Source organism: Pelobates fuscus, chromosome 8 (genome assembly GCF_036172605.1).
Source record: "Pelobates fuscus isolate aPelFus1 chromosome 8, aPelFus1.pri, whole genome shotgun sequence".
In the NCBI taxonomy this organism is placed as follows: Eukaryota; Metazoa; Chordata; class Amphibia; order Anura; family Pelobatidae; genus Pelobates; species Pelobates fuscus.
Window position 1 is genome coordinate 19,915,571 of NC_086324.1, and position 17,588 is coordinate 19,933,158.

At 39.0% G+C, this 17,588-nt stretch overlaps 1 protein-coding gene across 1 annotated transcript in view; it reads right to left on the reverse strand.

Moving 5' to 3' along the window:
- DARS1 (aspartyl-tRNA synthetase 1) overlaps nt 1-17,588 on the reverse strand; it is an 81,893-nt gene that overhangs the window by 44,703 nt on the left and 19,602 nt on the right. Inside the window, exons 4-6 of the mRNA XM_063429358.1 lie at nt 17,292-17,349; nt 10,016-10,108; nt 6,645-6,747 (exon numbers count right to left, since the gene is read on the reverse strand). Of these exons, the coding sequence (XP_063285428.1) occupies nt 6,645-6,747; nt 10,016-10,108; nt 17,292-17,349 (254 nt within the window). The remainder of the gene's footprint in view (nt 1-6,644; nt 6,748-10,015; nt 10,109-17,291; nt 17,350-17,588) is intronic.

The following is a 17,588-nucleotide window of genomic DNA, read 5'->3' on the forward strand; positions in this document are numbered from 1 at the left end:
CATATCTCCAGAGGCTGTTACAGTGACAGCCACTAGAGGCACTGCCGCTGCGACGACTGCAAAACTTGGTCATGAGATGTTGCAGCCCTTATAAGAAAGCATTCATTTGTGTTTTTCAATGTGGATGCTTGGGTGTGCGCTAGGCACTTGCCACACATTTGCATCAGGTCCCCAATGCTTCTCTATATCATTGGATTGGACCACGCCGGAGGAGGCCATTCCTCCATGACTTTGTGAAAGTGGGGAAGTAAAAAACCTTTTGAATTAAATTTTAGGGCACATGTAGGGCAACGGAATGATTGACCTACATAAAAGTGGTTCCCAAACTGTGTGCTGCAACTGGGCCCCTGTAATGTCGGCCGTCTGGGAGGAAGTGACAGCCTGTCACCTCCTCCCAGCATCCTGCAGGGACACAACGCGGTAGGAGGCAGCCGCAGCGTAAAGGGAGAGGAGCATGAAGAGCATGCAAGAGTATGAGTATGCGTGTGTGTATGAATGTGAATATTTGTATGTGTATGAGTGTGTGTATGAGCGTATGTGTATGTGTATATATGTCAGTGTGCCATCTGTGTCAGCGGCGTACATACAGCGGTCGCAGGGGTTGCAGCTGCGACCGGGCCAGTCAGTCCAGAGGGCACGGCCGCCCTGCGGACCACTGCGACCGGGTGCCACCGCCATGTGCAGTATAATTGCCGGGGCCGCAGGTGAAGGGGTCCATCGGTTGGCCCATGCTGTTAGGGCCACCCGCTGGCAATGAAGATCATCAGAGTGGGCCCGGTAACAGCGCAACCGGCCCCCTCTGATGATGTCAGACGCTGGGAGGAAGTGACTGCCGCGGTCACCCCTCCCAGCAACCATCAGGAGGAAGCAGTGGGAGTCAGAGTGAGTCAAAGTGGGAACTCTGACTCCCATCAACCTGAGCCACTGGACCCCAGGAAGTCACCCTCCTGCACCTAAAAGGTAGGTAATAGGAGGGTGACTAAAATACTTTGCATGTGTGTGTGCCGATGTATGTGTCTGTATGTATCTGTATGTATGTATGCGTGTCTCTGTGTGTGCCTATGTATGTGTCTGTATATATGTGTGTGTGTGTATCTGTGAGTCTCTATGTACGTGTGTCTGTGTGTCTATGTATGTATGTGTGTCTGTGTGTCTCTATGTATGTATGTGTGTCTGTGTGTCTCTATGTATGTATGTGTGTATCTCTGTGTGTCTGTATAGGGTGGCAGTGGGGAGGATGGGGCGGCCCATGGATCAGTTTTGCACCGGGGCCCCATGGATTGTGTGTACGCCACTGATCTGTGTGTTAGGGTCTGTGTTTTTATGTCAGTATCTGGTCATGTATTAATGTTTGTGTGTGTCAGGGTGCATGTGTGTATATGTCGGTGTGTATCTAAATGTGTGTATGTATCGGTGTATTTATATGCATCTGTGTGTTAATGTGCACGAATATCTGTGTATGTATGTATGTATGCGTGCATACATCCAAGCAGACAAACAACAGCACAACATACAAGCACACTCCTGCAATCTAACACAAATATTACATACAAACAAAAAAATATACACAAGCACACCCCTTCATTCAAAACACAAATAACTTCACACAAATGTACATCCACATTTAAAAGTGAGCATTACATTCAGACACTCTCCCCTGTAATCAAACGCAAACTTCACATACAAACACATCTCTGTATGAAAACACAATAAATGTATACAAGCACCCCTTCAAACACTTCAACACTGTACATTACACTGTAACGCCAGTAAATGCGGCAGCGCTGTACAGATATACAAACAAGAATTTTTTTTTACTGCCTTGGAAAAATACTGAAATATTAAGGCCGCCTTGAACCTAAAAAGTTTGGGAACCACTGCTATATAACTAGGGACAGGTTTGAATTCCTAAAGACTTAGTATTTCTTTAAGTTCACTTTCTTTAGCCACTCATGTAGGTGAAGGAGTAGTGGACTGATCTAGAATTGGTCAGTGATTTAAAAAAATGTGGCTACTCGCTCTATATACATCCCTATGACGGCATGCCATGAGTCTGTGTTAAGGAGTGGCGATGGGGGAAGGACTGTCCAGGTGCCATCTTACCATATGCAATGGTTTAACCCAAAATTTAGGGATCTGATGATGGACACTATTGGCATCCTTCCTCTCTGCATTATGAGGGAGATTTAGCCAGGCTTTCACTGGCCTCCCATTGAGATAATATGTATGTACAGTCTAAGACACTATTGTAACACATGTATTTTTCCTTCACAAAGAGATTTACCAAGGAGAATACATTCAGAGCTCTCAGAGTGTCCTGGTATACAAAGTTACTTCCGGAATCACTCACGATTACTAAATCTTCAAAATTTTGGCAAAAATAGCAGTGTTGGATATTAAACAAAAATTAAATCCCTCAGATGTGTTTGACTTAACAATTTCATTATTTTCGCTCAAATTTTTGTTAATTCAGCAGAAAACAAATTTTAATAAATAAACACTATAGTTTAATTTACTAGAGGATGCTTAAAAAAAAAAAAGTAAAAATAAATTGCCGTACTAAAAATAGCACTGACTCATCGTCACTCTCTCACTTCCATAAGCTGGGTATCTAATTAAGAGATACACTGTTCTATAGATAGATCTTCCCTCCGTTCCAAAAGACTAAACATCTATTATTGGCTCTTCCTAGTCTCATCTCCATGTAGTGATCAGCAACCAGGGGAATAATGGAAAAAGGATAATAAAAACAGGAAGCGTTACCGGGAAGGGGGACGTAAGCAGATTCTGTTACAATTTCTATGTTAACAATATCATTGTATTCATTTTATATTTTGACTTTATTCCCTTAAACTATCAATTCCTTTTACATTTACCTTGTGAAACGCCAATTTTTACCATTTCAGCATGGAAATAGTTTCTTATATTTTTGAAAACATTTCCTGTTTTTGTTTCATCCTGCTTAAACAAACAAGTTTACTATGTAAAGGGTTGGCCAAAAGGTAGACGTTCCACTGTTTCCATACTAAAACTCCCATGATGCATTGTTAGCCATTGCTACTTGGACACCATCTGCCCCACTTAGCGCTTTCTAGCTTAAATCTTTATGCATAATGCTTGCTTTTATAATTAATCTTATTTTGGTATAAGCTCACTACGGTAAGAAGCAGTATTGTCTATCTTTTTTGTTTTGTTGCCCAGTGGTGTATATATATTAATGCCTGCCAATCTCATTGGTGTATGCTCACATGACTCCTGTTTAGGACCCGGATGTGTTTCCTGCACAGAGTATTCACTATTAGAGCTACACACTTGTCTACTTTGACTTTTACATCTTGTATTGTATTTTTTACGCTGGAGTTTTCAATGACAATGTATGTACATTGTGCATATGCTTTATACCCCCTGTTTGACACTCCCTGTTCTTTATTCTGTACCGTATACCTTATTGCATCAATAAAACAGATTTACAAAATCTAATTAGAGTGGGGTATAATTACAAATATGCAAAAGTAGAACCCTTCAGTTATTATGGAAAACTGCAATGTAATAGTACATAACATCAATAGCATTTTTTTTTTAAATGCATGGAATCAGCACTGTAAGAAATTAAAGCCCGAACGGCCCTTTTTTCACATATTTTCTGGCTGAAAAGAAAGAGCGATATTTATGGGCGTTATTAAAGTGTACTGGTGACATAAAGCAAGCCATGCAGGTTGCTTACAAACCAATTCATTTATTTAAAAACACGACTGCTAAACATACCAGATTAAAAAAATCTTTTACACACCCAAATTTTTTTCTCAAAATTGCCGTAATCCCTGTCTGGGTGTTAGAATGAGCTATGTAAACAGAAGCTCTGAAGCGGATTTTGACTGCACTAACCAAACAGCCTAAATTATACCTGATCCAAAAAGACCTGGATCCCAATTTTGGGCCAGTCTTTGCATCACTAGAATATTGTCCCCATAAAATGCTGTATAAGCATGTGATTAAAAGGTGACATTTTGTCTTTAATGCAATTGTTTTGCTAAAATTCTAAAATTGCAAAAACAGACATGGTACCACACAAATGGCATTCCAAAAAAGTGACTGATTCAGTTTAAAAGAATTTATATGTGGTGTGTGAGATACCGTCCGTGTTAATTTAAGCTTGTGTTGGAAAAGCAATGGTGAATCTTGGCACCCAGAAGTTTGAGAAATGCATTTCCCATTATGCAATATCAGCCTTAAAACGGCTCTACCAAGGTCTGGTTTATTTCTATTGCCAAATACTCCTGAAGGTGACCGCTCCGCTTGATGTCTGGTGGCTGCAGGGAAATTTTACTTATCTGAACCTGTCCCTCACTGCCAGTCTTACTGCTGAACCCCTTCCCCTGCCATGAGCCCCATCAGTGTTGCAACACTGACATCTATGAAGGGTCCTACGAGAGCCTCTATATACAGGGCCTATTTCAACACTGTCAATGTGAGTATTTGAGAGAGATTTCATGTTTATGAAATACTAATTTCGACACAGCAGAGAGCTGCTTTATGCCATTCAATTTTAAAAGGTGGAAGTAGAAGAAACACTGAATTTGGGTTATATCATCCCGTTAAAAGCCAAATATGGTCCCTAAATAGAGCTAATCAAACCTGCATCAGAATCACAATGTTCTCAGCTAGATAAGTCAGATAAAGGTTTGCTTTACAGAACCATGCGTACAGTTCCCTTGTTAGCACATGCTCTGCCATCTACAGATTCAGAGAGACTCAGTCATGCAGGGTCCAGTTTCACTCGGCTACTTATTTTAGCTCTACATACGTAACTAGCAAACGTTTAGATTAGCATATCTATTAAAAATAAAACTCTCAATCTGTGTCCTAGCGCTTGGAAGCTCAGTATGTGGTCTATCTACACAACACAATCTGTAATCTGTTCCAAGGAGAAAAGCTTACTGGAACATTATGCAAAATGAAGCACAGTACACAAGGAAATTCTGTGTGCCAGGATGTCATTTGATTTTTGAATAATCTATATATTTACTAGTCATTCTGCTAACATACAACATAGATAGAATTATTAGCCGAGTAAAACGACTTTCTGCTGTATTAAAGATTTTGCTTTCGGTCAGAGGTATTAAAAGGCCCCTGGCTTAAGGTTTGATTTCTTTAAAATAGATCTCTCTCTTTCTATCCATGATATGTTAAAGGCATAACCATGAGAACCCCTAATAAATGACAGACAGAACTTAACAGCAATACTCGCACTCCAACTGAACTAAAATTTCCATCAAGCTCTACAAAACATTATAGGGACTGAGCAGAATTAAATAGGGAATAGGCTTTGGAAACAAAAACGGTAATTCATGAGTATTTTGCTGATGAAGCAAATTTGTGCCGTGCATTCTGCAGCCAAGTAGTATCTATGAGAACATGCCAGAACTGCACCACAGTCTCCTGGGTTGACAACTAATTGGTTTGGGGATAAAGCAGGAAGTCCAGGAGAGGGAATTTAGCTCTACCTGAGCACAAGGTGCTCCTTGTCTGTGTGTCTTCTGTGAATACACAACCCAGTACTCCATGTTTTGGTGTTTCTTGGGTTAGTAAGAACGACACATCCCATAAGTGTTTGGATTCAGGAAATATACAGAATACTTAATGTGCAGAATGTCAGCAAGATTGACACTAATTAAGATGTTACCTTCATGCTGGTCCACAAGATATAATCCCTTACTGTACCAAAAACAGCTGGTAGACAATGGATAAGCACAAATGGTAGAGGTGCTTATATCTGTAGATTTCAGAAGTGAAAGAATGGAAACATTTCGGGAAAGTTGAATGAGGAAATTAATATAGGACTGGGGGAAGGCTAAATAATCTATACTTTTTCTAAACTAAAATGTAGGATTATTTTGTCAGTATGGCAGACGCTGTGTTCTCTTACCAAGTGTATAAAACATTTCTATATGTCTACATAATGGGTGTTGCCAGAAACATTAATTATATAGGATGTGTATTTTATGGAGGATATGTTCTAACGAGCAATACATCGTTTACAGCATTTCTGTCTCCAAAAATGTTTCACAGCACTTTACATGTCAGCAGAAATCCCACGACAGGTCTACCCAGCAACACATACCATGGAGTTCTAATTGTATATGTGAGAAACCAGCAATATTGTCTATAGTGGGTTGACCCCTCCAGAAGTGCTTTAATCACACATCTAATAAATCACAATTAATTTGCAATTTTCCCCAAAAAAACCCGTTCCCTCCCCTGCTTGAACTTCTTAGCAGTTACAGGGAAGGGACAAAAAGTTTGCAGATCTACATATGCACAAAACCGTGGAGGCCCCCTCCAAACTGCTGGGTGAGCAAGGCCTTTTGTGAAAGTCTTGAAAGCAGTGTGGCCTGTTGCAGGATAGGGCTGCAGCTTCATCAGATCCCAATGAATTTCAGGTCAGGCCTCCGTTTCAATCCTTTGTGAAAGCAGTGTATTCAGAGCACTAGCAAAGTGACAATTTTAAACAAGTATTTTTTTTTTTCCATCTACTTCTTAAACAAATGGAGCATTCGGAGGGATGTGTGAAAATGGTTCCAGTCCTCTCAAACTAAGTTCCCACCATTGTTTGCTCTGACAACAGGATATAATTGCTTACTTACTTGGCAGCGAACTTTACCATCTGCTTGCTAGCGCGATCTCCCACAGCCACCAGAGCCTGGACATTAAACTGCTGCTGACGCAGGACTAAGAAACACTGCTTTCCTGGATACAGGGGATACAAAGTACAGGTGCATTATGAACTTGTGCATACTACCATATAACACTGGTAATTATTTGATCACAGCTTGTAATGACATCCATAAACGAGAGGCACTATCAACATGGGTATAACTGGCACAAACTGCGCCACTGTGCGTGCGTTCAACCGTAGAACATTAAACTGTAAACACAACGGGTGTTATTGCAAATTACATTCCCATTAAGCTTAATGGTGTGTGGTTAACCTTTATGATGTTGGGAGGATCACCCAAGCATTGCTTACAATGCATATAGCATAAATCTATGCACTAAATACTTTCAAACCTTCCTTTGGCACATGCTAAGGCCACTGGAATGTGAGACGTGAACTTGGACTGGAGAATACAGAGGGGAATTTTGAGAATTAAACTGTTGTGTCCTTTCAGCATGGCACTGAATGCAGAGATTACCGACAACAAATGGTGGCAGAAAGGAAATAAAGCTTTTATTCAACACAAAGACTCAATGGCAATTGACAGGGGTAACCAAGCAAGAACTGTAGTTAACCCTTTAGGCATTATGTATAGCCTCCCCTTATTTATCCATTTTTAGAGTTTGGTCCAAAAACTCCTCTAAACATATATCACACTGTTGTGATATAGAAGGAGAATCATGGAATGCATTTGATAATTCTGTGCCACATTCTGCCAAACACACACCTCCCAGCTATCCTGGATTCCACATGGCATTCCGTATTTGGGACAATTGTGCCCCTGCCCAAGACTTTTCAACAGGTGTCCTACTTCTGTGGTCTAAAGAAAAACATCCCGAAAAAAGTGCAGCATGAGAGTTTCTTCAGTCCTCTGCACATGAGCTGCTGTGGTTCATTTGTCCTGTGCCAATAAATCCAGTTTCTTGCACACAATGCATCACTAGCATGCCCCAAACTGATCGCTCCATCTGAGAATCCAAACCACAATGCTCAGGCTTGCAGTTGATGGGTAGATCATTATCGGCTATCACTGCAATGCAGTCTCTGTATGCGTCCACTATATCTATTTTTACATTTCTAAAGCAGATTTTCCAGTTAGTAGCTTGTCATAAACCTGTACTCCACAATGTATCATCCGCCTCTAGCTCTAGTGACAGGAATGATGCAGCTTAATTTAGTTTTTATTTGCTTAAGAGAGGGAAGTTAAACTATAAAGGTTAGCAACAAAGAACAAATATGTACTTGGCATATTCGTTTTTGTTCAGAACCTAAATTATCAGTTCAAGATGTTTGTCTATGAAATCTTTCTTCCTTGCTTTTAGGCTTAATGGCTAACAATTGGAAAACAAAAAAAATAATGGTTTCCTGGAGCTGGTAAAACGAGGGAATGTTTACTTTGTAAGCCTACAATAACATGCCATTTATAAATTGTGCTCCACGCCTGCAGAATGGCACATGTGCAGCATGGACTGGCAGACTGCAATGACCCAATTTATTTGGCGGGCATAGAGTTTGGGCAAAGAAAATACAGAAATGGATGTTCAAGCTAGCCAATGCTCTGCGCTGGTATAAGTGGCAATATAGTCATTAGAAACCACGTTAAAATAATTTAAGATAAAGACAAATAAACAAAATACAGTTAACCAGGTGTGTGTTGACCAAATAGCTCTGAACAAAAAGGAAAAGCAGCTGCAAATATACAATTACCGTAGATGATATTGTTTGAAAAACGTAATCTCCCCATGCAGACCACTTTTTACGGTCTGTTGAATAATGTGGGTTTCTTGGGCGACTAGTTCAAAATGTGCAAAATGTAGTCACGCATCTGGTTATCGCCACATGTACAGTAAATAATCCGTTATTTAGCGCAGGGTATAGGGGCAAACAAAAACAAACACCTGCAGCAGGATGTCACCATATTTATAACATGACTAAATAGGATTTGAAAACTGCGGTTTCTAATAAACAGCCAGTTGAGGCACACTAAGCATGTATGCACACGGAATTAAATCTGCTAAAACAGGTACAGGCCATCTTTGGCACTCCAGGCGACACCATCCTTATTTTATTATTTATATAGCGCCAGCAAATTCCGTAGAGAGCGGACTACACTATGTCCCTTCACGCTTTGCCAGGATTATGGCTAAAAGAGCATTAAAGGAGATGTAGTCCACAGCATCTGTAGTGCCGAAGGTTACCCTCCCTTGATGTAAAAGTAAACTTCCAATAATGCTCTGGCAACACTTGTCCTGTTTTTCTATTCTAAAAAACAGCATGTGTTGAACCGACATCCATGCACTACTTAAGGGAAAGTCTTCTGCACAACAAGGTCAGAGCTGAAATAGATTTATGCCCAGAAACAGGTGAGTGCAGGAAGACTTACAGGATTATTTACTACAAGTGAGAATTCAAAATGAATCTCGAATTTAAGGTCAGAGTAGCCAAACTGAAAGCATAGGTGACTTAAGGAATTTGGTTATTTTTATATTAAATTTAAAAATTACCCTTTGAATTCTCACTTTAGTCAATAGTCCTGTTAGACCCTATAAGTACAACATTTCCCTTGCTATTATTAGAGTATTTAATAAGTAAAATACCTGATAATAACAAAGAGCATTTCAACAATAGATGGTAATGATGGTGTAGAACATCACTGATCATTAATGGAGCAAAGCTATACAACCTTCCCTGAAAGACACAATTAGGCAAACTTTCCATTCACTGAACAGTTTTACTGGATGACTGTTGGGTAACAACCAGGGTTAACTTAAAGGGACACCATAGGCACCAAAACAACATTAGTTTAAGTAGTTTGGATGGACAGATCATGCTCCTGCAATCTCCCTGGTTAAGTCACTTTGTTTATGCAGCCCTAGTCACACCTCCCTACATGTGACTTGCACAGCCTTCCTAAACACTTCCTGTAAATAGAAATATGATGTTTAAACTTAGTTTATTGCAAAGTCTATTTCATTTATAATTTCTTATCTCCTGCAGGGGTTTCATGTGAGAGAATAAAGTTTAATTTACAGCGCAGGAAACAATAACTACTAAAGCTAAAGTTGACATCTGATTGAAAATGAAGCATTTTTTTTCATGCAGGCTGTCTGAGTCACATCCATGTGAGCTAAAGTTGTTTTGATGCCTAGAGTGTCCCTTTAATACAATAGAGGCACTATAGATTGATAATTGCATGAGGATCTTGTTTTTTCAAATGAAAGATCATATTTTTAATTACCATAATGTTAAAATTACAGTTTCAGTGAAAAATATGAGAAAACGTCTACATTTTGATCTTACCTTTGGCTCTGCTTGTGTGAACCCTGGCACGGACCCACACAGTTTTATCAGCATTCTCCACAGTCAGATCCTTCACCCTCACCAAAACTCTGTCTGCAGGGGAAAATAAAAATCCCGAAAACACTATATGAAAGTCTGCGGGTAAACTCAATAAGCTCAATGATTTATACTGTATGAAACAACAGGACAGGAAAAAAAAAACACACAATATATGACCTGGTTTTCAAATGTTTCAGCAGTCTTTCAAACACTTTACAGAGCTAGTTTCTCACCAATCAGATTGTCTGAATAGTTTAAGAATCACTGTAGACGAAACTCAAATGCACTCTCCTGTCCACTGTGCCATGGGAAGAAAAATGATTCTACATGATTCTTTTGGGCACCTGTTCTAAAGAAGGATATCATGGCACTAGAAAAAGTGCAGAGGCGGGCTACAAAATTAATAAAAGGAATGGAACATATCAGCTATGAAGAAAGGTTAACAAATTTAAACCTATTTAGTTTAGAAAAACGTCGCCTGAGAGGGGATATGATAACATTATACAAATATATTCGGGGCCAATACAAACCATTGTGTGGAAATCTATTCACAAACCGGACTTTACATAGGACACAAGGCCATGCGTTTAGACTGGAAGAAAGAAGATTTCGTCTAAGGCAAAGGAAAGTTTTTTTTACTGTAAGAACAATCAGGATGTGGAATTCTCTGCCTGAAGAAGTGGTTTTATCAGAGTCCATACAGATGTTCAAACAGCTACTAGATGCATACTTGCAAAGACAGAATATTCAAGGATATAATCTTTAAATGTAGGGTAATAACTGCTTGATTCAAGGATAAATCTGACTGCCATTCTGGGGTCAAGAAGGATTTTTTTGTCCTAGCTTGTTGCAAAATTGTGCTTCAAACTGTTTTTTTTTTTTTTGCCTTTTGGATCAACAGCAAAAAACAGTTGTGAGGAAGGCTGAACTTGATGGACGCAAGTCTCTTTTCAGCTATCTAACTATGTAACTATGTAACTACATGGTTTAATCTATGCCTTTTGCAGATAATTAAACTATTCTACCTGGCTGAATGTAAGGAACCTGGACATAAAACTATTCTTTATCTTTCCTGTGGTTTGTTTGGAGCGTTTGGAGGTTATGAACAAGACAAACTTAGGACCTCGATTTCCAAAACAATTAAAAGAGCTAGAGCGGACATCTTGGTAGTTTTATTTACATTTTTTTTTTCGATTTCTCCAATGTTTGGTTTTACTCCCACTCTGTTTAATACAAGCCTGGAGGATGTGCATAGTTTGCTGTACATATTTGTTCTGTTTTCTTTCATGCTACATTTTCCTTTCAGTTTTGTGTTACTTTTTCTTCTTGGTTTGCTGTTTCACACACCACATACTTCCTTTCAAAGGTATTGTACAAAAAACGTTTTAAGATTAACAATGAAATGCAACATACAACATTCCCTCTTCTCTTAACCTTTTAATGTTTTTTTGTTTTTTTTAATGCACTGTTATCACACATTTTTCCGTGAAATCATATATATCTATGTGGGTTTTTTTGTCGTCATGCAGACGAAAATTAGTGACACTAATAAATACGTGTTTTCTGGAACATACATAAACAGTTGGTGTGAAGCACATCTTTTGGGGTTTCCCTACTGGGCTAAGTCATCTTTACCAGTGAATTTTGGCTGGTCACAAGCCTTTGTGTTTTGTAGAATAGTCTTTGGACTAAATGATAAAAATCCCATGCTCAATTTTTATCTCAAAGCGTTACCTCCCACAAAGGTGACATTTGATGCAGTGATGGTGGCCAGGGATGGTATGTTTATTTACACACACAAAAAAAAAAAAAAGACTTGTTTACCAAAACTCGAATGACCAAGTAAATAGTAAATCTGGCTGTGTGTGTAATACACAAGGAAAACCAAGCACGGGGATGCTAAATTCAGCACTGTTGGTACCCACGGCAGTCTTAATTTAGCTCTCTTAAAAAACAGATTCACAGACTGAAGTTGTAAATCCACATGTTAAATTAATTAAAATATCAGCTCATCTATAGACATACAAGTAAGATGTAAAGTTAAACACAATTTCTATTAATGACAACGTGTCCGTTGCATGATTAGAGAAATTTTAAATGTATGACATTAAAGATTTAAAATTGCCTTCTATACAGCAGGCAGTGTGTTCATTGTGGGGATTTCATGTCACTTCTCTGTCTGTGCCCTACTAGTATCTCAAATCCAGTCCGAGACATCTTTCATTAATTGTAGAAATTGCTAACTAACAGAAACACAGTCTTCATAGTGGGGGCAGTGCAGAAACACAAATCACGTCATCTACTTAATATTATAATCATACTGATCAATTAGCAGCAACATTTTGGGCACATATTTGGCCTTGTGTCTGATAAGCATTATACGGGTACATTTTTATATTTGTATTGTTTAGGCCACAGACTTACAGATATTAAGAAGAATGTACAGTTTGCAGAAGTTACATATTTCTTCAGAAACTGAGCCTCCCACCTACAAGTATGACACATTTAGGTGTTAAGATGAACTGTTAACATGCTTTTCATTTAATTCCACACTTTGAACTCCTGACACCTTTCTGTGGATCCTTATGGTTTTATGAGAACACGCATGATAGTTCACTTTCTGATTGAAACTGTAGAAGATACTGCATTCAACTATGTGGCCATAAAGATCATTGTGAGGTACTGAAGCAGCTGTTAGGGGCTTTAATTCACTTAACGACAGAAGTGGTCAACCTTCATTTATGTTATTTCTGAGTGGAATGTATCAGCCATGACATTAAAGAGACATTACGAGTAGCATAAACTGCTACGAAACTAGAATACCCTGTCCACCTTAAAAAATATATATAAAAACAAGCCCAAAAACCAACCAGCCTGTGCACCTGTCAGTTGGCAGAGAGACCTCCACACAATCTGAATCATAGTAAGTGAAGGTAGAATAATTTTTCTATTTCTCCTCCTGCAATACAATTTAACCCCTGGTTGTTAACCCCTTAAGGACACATGACAGAAATATTCCGTCATGAATCCATTTTATTCCAGAAGTTGTGTCCTTAAGGTTAATCAACATGATTGCGGGACCAGTTATTTAAAATACATACATATTATTATTGGTATTGATATAGCGTCAACTAATTCCGCAGCGCTTTACAATATTATGAAAGGAGGGGGGATTTACAATAAATGAGACAATTACATAGTGACACAGGAACAATAGGTAGATGAAGACCCTGCTCAAACAAGCTTACAGTCTAGATGAGATGGGGTACACATATACAACAGGGCGGCAAGGGTAACAGCCACCAAACAAGGTGGAAAAGTAGCAGAGCTGGAGGTGAGAGTGGAGTATGGCTCTTTAGGAGAACGAGGGACAGATTTGGGTAAGTATAGATAGGTTACTCTGGGAGTCCATAAGCATTTCTGAACAGATGTGTTTTGAGGGACTTCTTAAACAATTGAAGACTAGGGGAGAGTCTGATGGGGGTAGGCAGGCTGTTCCAAAAGAAGGGAGTCGCCCGCGAAAAGTCCTGCAAGCACGAGTTAGCAGTAAGGGTGCAAGCAGTGGACAGGAGAAGGTCACCGCAGAGCGGAGAGACCGAGAAGGGGCATATCTATTAATCAGGGAAGAAATGTAAGAGGAGATAGAGTTGGTGAGAGCTTTATAGGTCATGGTTAGTATTTTGAATTGACCCCTATAGGATACAGGGAGCCAGTCTAAGGATCGACAGAGGGGTGAGGTATGGGAGGAGTGACAGGTGAGAAAGATCAGCCTGTTGGCAGCATTCAATACCGATTGTAGCAGGGTAGTTCGGCTTTTGGGGAGACCAACTAGGAGAGAATTACAGTAATCCATGCAAGAGATTACCAGAGCATGAACAAGCTCCTTGGCAGCATCTTGCGTGAGAAAGGGGCGGATACGGGCGATATTTTTAGAAGATACTTGCAAGACCAACACCAAGACAACAAGCTTGCAAATATGGACTGATGCAAGTACCATCAACTTGCAGGGAAAGTGAAGGAGGAGGATCAGAATTATGAGGGGGGGGGGGAGAGGGGGGATATAAGAAGCTCAGTTTTAGAGAGAGATTGAGTTTCAGAAAGCAAGAAGACATCCAATCAGGGATTGAAGAAAGGCAAGCAGTGACATGTTGCAGGACTGCAGGGGAGAGATCAGGGGAGGAGAGATATATCTGGGTGTCATCGGCATACAGATGGTAGCAGAATCCAAAGGAGTTAAAGGATCACTATAGGGTAAGGACACATATGTATTCCTGACCCTATAGGGTTAAAATCACCATCTAGCCCCCCTGGGCCCCTCATGCCTCCATAAATATAGCAAAATCTTACTGTATTCAAACCTGAAGCTGTAAATCTGCATGCTGTTTTTCCTCAGAAAAACAAGCTGTCTGTGGACATCTTTAGAAGTGGTGGCCTGATCCAATCACAATGCTTCCCCATAGGATTGGCTGAGACTTACAAACAGGCAGATCAGGGGCAGAGCCAGCACAATTCAAACACAGCCCTGGCCTATCAGCTTCTCCTCATAGGGATGAGGAAAGTTCAGTGTCTGCATGCAGAGGGAGGAGATACTGAATGTTTGGATGCATTTTAGGCAGTCATGACCCAGGAAGGATCTGTAACAGACATCTGAGAGGGGCCAGTGAAGTTATCACTAGGCTGTAACGTAAACATTCAATAAGCTGTAGTTGTTCTGGTGACTATAGTGTCCCTTTAATGAGTTTGCCAAGAGAGGCAGTATAAAGAAAGAACAGAAGAGGACCAAGAACAGATCCTTGGGGGACTCCAACCGAGACAGGGCGATAGGAAGAGGTGTTATTGCAAAAGGAGACACGAACACGAACGTTCGGAAAGATAGGAGGCGAACCACGAGAGGACAGTGTCACAGAGACCGAGGGATTGAAGAGTTTGGAGAAGGAGAGCATGATCAACAGTGTCAAAGGCAGCAGAGTGGACAAGAAGAAAAAAAAAAAGACATAAAAGACACAAACTTTCTGGTCTGCGAAATCCACAACTGGCAGATTTTTTAGGGAATGTATTATATAAAAAGAGGAAGTATCAATGAGCTTTTAGCATCTATTTAAGTTTTGTGGCAATTTAATTAAACCATTGCTTGACCTCATAGTCACCGCGATTTAATTTGTTTGAATCAGAAATTATTCCATTCTGTTAGAACAAAAAAGGTTTTCTAATAATTTATCTACAAAAAAAAAAAGCTCCATAGACTTTACTTTTGACTTCTGTACAAGAATCATTTGAATTTTTTTATTTTTACCAAAAAGGAATAACTTTTAGTTCTGATTACAACAAATTAAATTGAGGCATTTGTGTTTTGATTTCTCAACTGTTTATAAGGCAAACTCAGTAAGTCTACAAGTTTTGTAGCATTTTCCCCACTCCGAAAGAACCGAGGTGGAGCAGGTCTTACAGCAGCGTATTTATAGTAATTGCATGGGAAATCTTTAATTACATTTTCACTGCCTCTTTTATCACAACGTTTCGCCACTCCTTTTAAATTACACGAGTTATATGTAACACATATTTTATCACTTATTTCACTACATGAAAATTAGCAATACATACTAATTTCAAAATGTTATAGTGTCTTGTTTAATAACATGGTGTCTTAATCCGGTAATCTTTTTATGGATAACGATGTTCTACAAATGTAACAACATGTTACTCAAAACTGACCTTTAGTTTGATAAGACATTTAAAAAAAATTAAGCAAAACAAAAAAAAAAAAACGTATAAGGTTCATGGATAAAATAGGGATTTACCATGTCCAGTTAAATGTTTTACATTTTTACAGAGTAGTTATACAGAGAAACCATATGCAACATTGTCAAGAGCTGATAGAAAACAAAATTAAGAAATAAAATAAAATAAATCTTGCTGAAGAGTTCAACAGAATGCATTTTAGTTACTAGGAACAAGAACGTTTAATTAAATGCAGTAGGATGGGAATTAAATTAGGTGTGGACATATAAAAGCATGGGATACTTTGAGTTATTGATAAATGCATTAGATGTTTAGCAGGTCAGGTATCTTTGGGGCTCTAGTATCTAACTAAAGTACTATTTCTACACCTTAAATGTGTTTTCGTAGTCTTGAAAGCTTTGCAGTTTGTTCTAGGACTTGAAAGATCCTAGCTAAGTGAAGTGCATTTTCTTAAAGGGACACTCCAGACACCAATAAATGTTTTGCAGAATGTTACACCATAAGCCTGCCTTTTTAGACACACCTCCAGAAAAAGACTTCATTATCAAATAATGGCACACAGCTCAGTTGCTGACAGTACTAAATGATCCGAAATACAAAACAACTTGCAATAGAAGGAGAGGACCCCCAGGGAGCCATATAGCATAGTATTATTTCATTACCTAATTGAAGTTTGACTGTTTAAAAAACCACAACAAAAAAACAGCTCACTCAGTGCTGTTGGGACTGAGCAGCGTACATACCTTTGATAAGTAAGTATTTCTGGAGAGAGGGGGCGTGGCTACGGAGGCAGGCTTATGGTGCAGCATTTTACAAAACATTTATTGGAAGTGTTCCTTTAAGTGTAAACAACCCAACTTTAGGGAGGATGTCATAGAGAAGAGATTGGATGACTTTGAAATTTAATAACATAGCAGTTGTGCATTTCTTGCTCCCATTAAAATGATCTAATCAAAACAGAGAGGAAGAGCAAGGAAGTAAAGTAAATTCGAAAAAAGGTAGCACAAGTAATAATAGAGCCATGACTAACAAAGATAAAGAGAAAGGAAAAGAAACAGAGAGAAATTTAAAAAAATATGTTAAAAGGGAAACCCAGGTAGATCAGGAAGAAGAGGAGCAAAAAATTAGTTCTGAGGGTTCTAGTGCAGTGAAAACCCATGGGAATTTGGTTCCCCTCATATATTTGCAGAGGGAATGGTGTTTTTACACTTCTGGGAGGAGCACTTCCTATAGTATATAGAAAGAAACACTATCTGATCACGTTATACTGTATAAATGGATTTTATTAGCTCATATTCTGGTGTACGACCATCAAACCTTACTGCTACATTATGCTCTATCCAACGCATAGCGACTGGAGATTGGGGCTCCATCATGTACAAGGAAATCAATGACAGGAGGGGTGTAGTTCATTATAAATATTAATTTATGATTTTATTAGCAAAGAGAGAAAAAAAAGACCTTCCAAGTAGCATCTCTCCATTCTTCCCAATCCTACCTGACTTTTCCTGTGATTGGATCATGGCGGGAACACCATATCGGTCTTTAGCAAAATCCTAAAACACACAATCACCAGGAGAACAGAACAGTTAATACAATATATCATACAGCTGTGCAGATTAGATGAACCATTTGCATATAAAATATATATATATATATATATATATATGCTACAAGCAAACTGATCCGTAAATACGTGAAATATAAAATAAGCAGACCTGTTCGCACATCAGATTCCATCTCCTACACAGCTTTTACAAATAATACTTTATTTTATCAAAGGTGCAAGTGTTCT